At 38.1% G+C, this 6,991-nt stretch overlaps 1 protein-coding gene across 1 annotated transcript; it reads right to left on the bottom strand.

Moving 5' to 3' along the window:
* Positions 1 to 3,150: 3,150 nt before the first annotated feature.
* Positions 3,151 to 6,594, bottom strand: LOC112463589 (protein odd-skipped). The gene is made up of 2 exons (XM_025030054.1): positions 5,731 to 6,594; positions 3,151 to 3,946 (listed from the first exon to the last, which is right to left on the bottom strand). Exons 1-2 carry the CDS (start codon positions 6,336 to 6,338, stop codon positions 3,598 to 3,600), a joined length of 957 nt encoding a protein of 318 aa, XP_024885822.1. The 5' UTR covers positions 6,339 to 6,594; the 3' UTR covers positions 3,151 to 3,597.
* Between the last annotated feature and the right edge of the window lie 397 nt (positions 6,595 to 6,991).

Genomic DNA, 6,991 nt, shown 5'->3' on the forward strand with positions numbered 1-6,991 from the left:
GTACAATAACAGATAACCGCGCCAAATCCGATAATATTCCAAGTCGCTTAAATGCGCTTTATATACATTCAGCGCGCCGATAAGGGCACAAGCGACTTCATCGGATCGAAGAACGGCGAAACTACACGATAGAAGAAGACAGTTCACACCTACAGACAGACTATCTACACGAATATAAATATTTACAACGATCTTAAATTAGTTGGTAACTCAACGTACGAGCCGAAACTTGGAAACACGCATGTTAAATGAAAATTAGAAAGGAAGAATCAAGTCGAAATCGAACATACAGGGTGTGTCGAGTATCTTCTCGTCTAGATTCTTGGATATTACTGGTTACTATTTAACTGGATCATTACTGATCATATATGTTAACTTTCAATATTAAATATTTTAATTTCAAAACTTTATTAAAAATATTTAAATATAGCATCAGTTAAATTGTTAAAAAATCTCAATTTTTGTAAAATCAATTGTCGATATTAGATATTGAGAAGTCATTATTCTTCCCAACGAATTTTCCTAACGCCTCAAAAACTGATTCCAAACTCGTCAAACAATCTATACAAAAATTACGAAAGTTCTGTATACACCTTGTACGTGAAAGACGTGGGTGGTCTACGGATAGCATATACAGCAGTATCTTTTCTCAGATTAAAAGAAAAAGAAATCTGTGGGACCGTCGTGCCTGAGTCGCCGGTGGCATCGAAGGGAAAGGTGACGCGGCTAACTGGCCAGGAAATGTCCTCCTACTCCCTTCTCCCGCCCTTATCTGATCTAAATTTCTAATTTTACGGGAAACGGAGATATCTAGTCGGCCGGAGAGACCCGATTAACACCGTCGATATACACGACAGGCACGGTAACGTCGCACCCTCCCGGCACAGATCGTTGTCTCGTCGAGGAACAATTAATTATCTCGACGCCTTGCGACCGGATCGTGAGTGCACTTTAGGAACCTGGATACCGTACGCTCTCTTGTGAAACACGTAAAACTTTTCGGGACGGACACTCTCCTCGCGCGGCACAATTGTGATTTACGCGTAATTAAATCTGTATCGTCTCTCATCGCGGGTTCCTCGTTCCTAATCCCACACGCACGACGTGTCGTGGTCCAAAACGATAAGACGTATGACTCGAATTATTTACGAAACTTTGTAAGTAAATTACGTTGTATAAGTATCTCGATTTATGAACACGTCGAACGAATTATTTAACGTCCGCCATGTTCCACGGCTCTTAATCGAGATTTTGTACAGCGCTCACGCGCGTTGAAGCAACGAAGCTTAGATTCCTCGTGATGTACGACGAATAAATTATGTTGGAAAACGTCGGAGATTGGGAATATTCTCGACTGACAACGATCGTACGCGCGAAGTCTGTGTAGTACCGCGATGCCTGATGGGGAAAGTGAAGTATATCAGCAGCAGCATCGTATGTCAGAGAAAAAAGTAATTGAAATGCGCGAAGTTCGACTCGACGTGCAGTGAATACTGTTTTCGTGTGAACTATGAGTTTATAGTATCTAATAATATAATGTATATCAAGAAACATATACAGGCTGTCCCATTTGTCACAGACATTTAAAATCCCTTCGTTGTTTTGTGACAAAATGTCTCATCGTGACAATTTTTTGCTTCAGATATATTGTCGCGCCTTCGAAAAGACGTCAAAGATATTGACGTGGGACAATGTGCATATAAACGCATTCTTATACGCAATTCTTATAAGAATCAAAAGATTCGCTGAATATTCACAAGACTTACTCTTAAACGTAATAGTATAAATATTTAATATAAATATGTAAGATAAATATAATTAATTTTATATCTATATGATATAATATAAATATGATGCTAATTATATATTTAAAATATAATATAAATATAATAATAATTAGATATATATGTTTTCGACATAATATAAATATTTTGCAAAGGATATTTACAAAGAGAAGAATATACACAAAAATCTGCGTGCACATAATAAAATAAAATAAAATCTCTTTTCCACGTGTTAAAATAGAAAATTTACATTAATATGCGCGCATCAACAACGGTTCGCTTGAAACAATCTTGTTCACGTAATCTATTCTGTAGGAAAATAAGACAGATATGAGAGGAAGATAATTTCAAAAAAATTTTAACTCTGACTAGACATAACAGACAACTATTAAAAGCAAACGCAAATTATATCAAGTTAATTGTACTTGATAGCAGTCTGCAACGTCTCTATTTAACATACTGTGCTATTGCATAAAACCTCAAACAGAATTAGCAAGAACCTATCCTTGCTAATTCTGTGTCATTACTAACGTCAAAATTAGTTACTTCATTGTAATTTACGTTTGTTTAAAGTTCAAAGTTGTAATTTTGCTCTTGTAACTACAGTGTCGTACTGTAGTTGCGTGCCGTCCATTTTGTATTAATTTCAGAGTCTTGAGAATGCCGATCTATCAACAAATGCGGTTTGCGTATGTATCTTAAGTTTGTTCACAAAGAAAAAAAGAAAGAATGCTCGTGAAGAAATGAAGTACTACAGAAATCGAAACTAGCATGATAGTTATTATGTTTTTTCAAAGCTGAATACAAAGATCCAGGAACTTCAATTGAAATTAACTGAGGTTTAACTGATTTTTTGCTTTCTTACAATATTGAAATATGAACTAGCAAATTATCTCGCAAATATATAAAACAATGGTCCGAATTAGTTGCAACTTTCAAATTAATTTTTATATTGATGTTTTCTTTCCCATACTGCTCGTACCGTGCACGTATAAAACAAAGGTCTGCTATACATTGTCTCAAGAACAGTCGTAAGATAAATGAAGATAAGATGATGTGACAAACGGTTCGACTGAAATAAGGTCAGAAACTGAGAACAATCAGACCATTCTCAATAGGAGGGAGAAAAAGATGTGTGTGTCAATCTATCGACAAAACTTTTAAATGCAATGATCTATAATCATAATTTTATACACTACATAATTGTAAACGAGTTGTTGGCGCAATCAATTGTCAATCAAAATTCAATATGATTGCAATTGACGAGCTTTAAATAAAGTAGCGTTATTATAGAAATTCTTATAGAAAAAAATATAATTAATAATAGATTATTAATATATAATTTTAATTATTAAAAATGGTAGTTATTTAAAAAGAAAAAAAAATTCAACAATGATTTGATTCATTCAAAAGGTACGATTTATACGTTTCTGAGGCAGAACGTCGCACATACTTTAGTAACAGCTCGTTAAGATTGCGAGCGACAGGAAGAGAGGGAAAAGTTGGTAGTGAACATCAATAGAAAAGCAAATTTCAACGAAATTGCAACTAAATACACTCGACTATTAAATTGGTGACACTCACATAAAAAAAATAAAAAAAAAATATTACCAGTGATTTTTCTCGGCACTCTTGACGCCAATCCAGCTGGTGCTAGAAGAGCGCACAAATTAAAATATATGATTAATAATAATAATAATAAAGTATATAATAAAACTTACTTCGTAGACTTTAATGAGAATGAGAAACTATGATACAAAGCAAACGCAAAGGTGAAATGCACGCAGATTAAAATTAGAAGTAATTATGGTCTCTAACGTCTCATAATGTCCTCTATAGTGAAGCCGAGTTTGTGCGTACTGCTCTTCGGTATCGGCAGAAGACCGCTCACCCGCTCTGCCATTTGTCTAACCTCGGTAGAGGACATGATCCTCGAGTCCGACGACACCGAGGTCTCGATCCTGAGGTCCTGCGGAACGTCCGCGTGCGTCAGAAGGTGCGTCTTCAGATTGCTCCTCTGATTGAAGCTCCGACCGCATATCGTGCACTTGTGCGGCGACTCCTCCATATGCATGACTTTATGAACCGCCAGAGTCCTACTTTGGCAGAAACCTTTGCCGCACTCGTTGCATTTGAACGGTTTCTCCTTACTGTGTATATATCTAAAATGTAAAAAATTAGTCAGCTCTGGTTACGGATTCGAGCTGGCAACCTTCTGTCTTGTTTTTTTTTTCTGATAAATAATTTTGTAAATAGTTTTCGATTCTTTTATGACGCTTGGTAACCCTTGCTTTCTTCTTCGATTAATCAATTTTTCTCTTCTACCTTTGATATGTGTGATTGCACATGGCATTTACCATCAACAATAGTTGATAAAAGCAAATTGATATTTTCTGTTTTCACAGGCGTACGGATGATATCATCAATAATCAATAAATATATGATCGATATCTTTGTGCGCAATGCTTATAAGCGGAACAAGAATTTTTGCTGTGGGTGCAAGAAACTTGTTTTCAATTTTTTCACGAAATTTTGTACAATTTTATACAATTAGTGGAATATCACCGAAATCATAGTAATTCAGTTATTGATGCTTATATTTATGCTTATATCATATGTGCTGATACGTATGCTAAACTTTGTTTTATTTTCGTATGTGTAATTACAGAAAATATATTTTAAAAATACTTGAGAAATGTTCAAAGCTTTGTTCGAAATAGAAATATTATTTTCAAACAATATATAATATTGCTATAGAAATGTAATATTATAATATCTACATGTGTAATGTTCTTAAATTATAAAAAATATCCCGATATTATACATGGGTGATGGCTAATCGGTAGATGGGCTGCGGGCGATGTGCGTACTCGTTATGAAAAATTATTCAGTCTACTATAATAGCCAGACAGTAATAACAATAGATTGAGAATTATACCATGCTGGATAAATGAATTAGCACAATAAATCTGACATTCAGGGAATAATGGATGAAAAAAATATTTCCGAATTATTAATTGGCAGATAAGCAATATCAAATATATCAAAAATTTTTTAAGGAAAATTTTCTAAAAATATTAAACAATTTCTAAAAAAGATTAAACTATTAAACTACGCAAAACCTGTTTCCTAAGAATTTCAGTATGCTAGCGATTTTTCTTGCAGTTCAACATATTCTTTATCCAAAAATTAAATGTATATAAATTTTAAAAAGAGTAAAATTGCGCAACATCATTGACCCGTGAAATTACCAATATTTACGTACGAATAAAAAAGCATCATAAAATGCTCGTTTTATATTTTACTTCTGTATGTTTAGTACTTTCTAAAGGTCGTAAAAAGGATTGCAAGGACTTCGCGGGTAATATATTTAACGAATCAAGGGCAAGAGAAAAAAGTTAAAGAATAGGCGTATCTTCACGGAAGATTACCTGGGAACGTTCAAGGAAAGTTCCTTCGTGGACGTTCTCTAAATAGAACATTTTTGAAAATTCTCTTGAACGATATATATAGCATTTATCGCTTTATTGTATATCCGTATTGTATATCCGTTAAATGGATTACTTGAATTACGACAGATCCCATTAACGTTACGTTATTTCAATTCAATTTATTCTTATCTTAAAATCTCCTACTACAATTCTGATATAATTTTACTCACTTTTAATTTCAGTTGTGGACAAATCAGTTAAATTTAAATTTAAATTTATCTAAGTTCGCTATCACAGCATTATTATAATAGAATTTAATAAACAACCTAGTTTTGTGTATCATATTAAAATCGCGCGGTCCTCTTTCCATGATTTATTATCTTGCCTTCTTAAATCATTTTACAACTTCTATTTTATACTATAAACGTCATTTTATACCGTCGATGTGATGTATTATCATCGCCGGACCACCAGAATTTAAGCGTGCATTTTGGAAGTGAATTATAAATATTTACCGATGATCCCTCAGATGATCCTGCCTGCGGAAAGCCTTTCCGCATATGTCGCACGAGTACGGTCGCTCGTCGGTGTGCGTCCTTTCGTGAATTAGCAGATTGTAGCTCTTCGTGAACTGTCGATTGCAAAACTTGCAGATAAACTGTTTCTTGGGCCTCTGACCCGTTGGTCTCCGAGCGAGGAACGACGGCGGCTGCGGCGGTGGCGGTACCGGAAACATACCCGGATGACCCTGATAGTACAGATAAGGGCGTTGGGGGCAGCAACCCCGAAATGTGAACAGGGCCGCGATAGGGTCCTTCAACCAATTACTGAGGACCTGATGGTTGTTAGGAACGCTGTGCGCCGCCTGAACGTGTTGCGGCTGGACGTATCTGCCGTTGAGGAAGTTTGACTTGGCCCATTTCGAGGTTGAAAAAACCACATGCTGCTGCTGCTGCTGCTGCTGCTGATGTTGATGTTGATGTTGATGTTGATGTTGATGTTGCTGCTGATGCTGATGCTGATGCTGATGCTGATGCTGATGTTGATGCTGATGCTGATGCATCGGTCTGTCAATCGTCGGTGGCGTCTGCGGCGGCGTCAGCGGCTCCGTTTTCGTCTCCATCTGCGTCCTCCCCGCGCCTCCGAGCGTCAGAGGCAAAGTAAAGCCGATCGAAACCGAAAAACGACCGTCACTTCAGGAATGATCGATCGTGGACGATCGACGCTTCGCTCGCGAGACCCACATAAGTTCGTGCGTGTTCTGAATCCGGGCACAACGGTGCGGTGTGGACGAAAGCGAGCGCAATCCAGGGAACGGCGAGAGGGAGAGAAAGGGACTCCGAGAGAGGAGAGAAAAAAAAGGAACAAGAAGATATTTACTCGAGAGTCGGCGCGATACTAAGCGGCCGAGTGCCACGGCCGGGCCCTGAGAGGATCGCCGTTTACCTGGCGCCAACGATGACGACACGGTGGCTCCTCCTACCGTATCCCGTGCGCTGGATACGCCGGTTGGCGGCCCGACTTCCACAGGGGCGGAGCTTCCGGGTTGGGGTGACCCCGCGGGGCGTCGCGACGCTACCCACCCGTGGACAACCGCGGCTTCTCCCGCCGCCGTCGTCGCACTCGTCGCCACGCGTCCGCAAGACGCATCGGCGAGGGTGGGAGGGGGCGAGAAAGGGTTGGAGGGGGGTGGAGGTATTTGCCGGCTACGACGACGTAAGTTGTAAATGTTGCGCGCTGATGAGAGATGAAATTCGCGTGAATGTGAATGTGTGT

Source organism: Temnothorax curvispinosus, unplaced genomic scaffold, assembly GCF_003070985.1.
Source record: "Temnothorax curvispinosus isolate PA1 unplaced genomic scaffold, ASM307098v1 QBEX01013447.1, whole genome shotgun sequence".
Lineage (NCBI taxonomy): Eukaryota > Metazoa > Arthropoda > Insecta > Hymenoptera > Formicidae > Temnothorax > Temnothorax curvispinosus.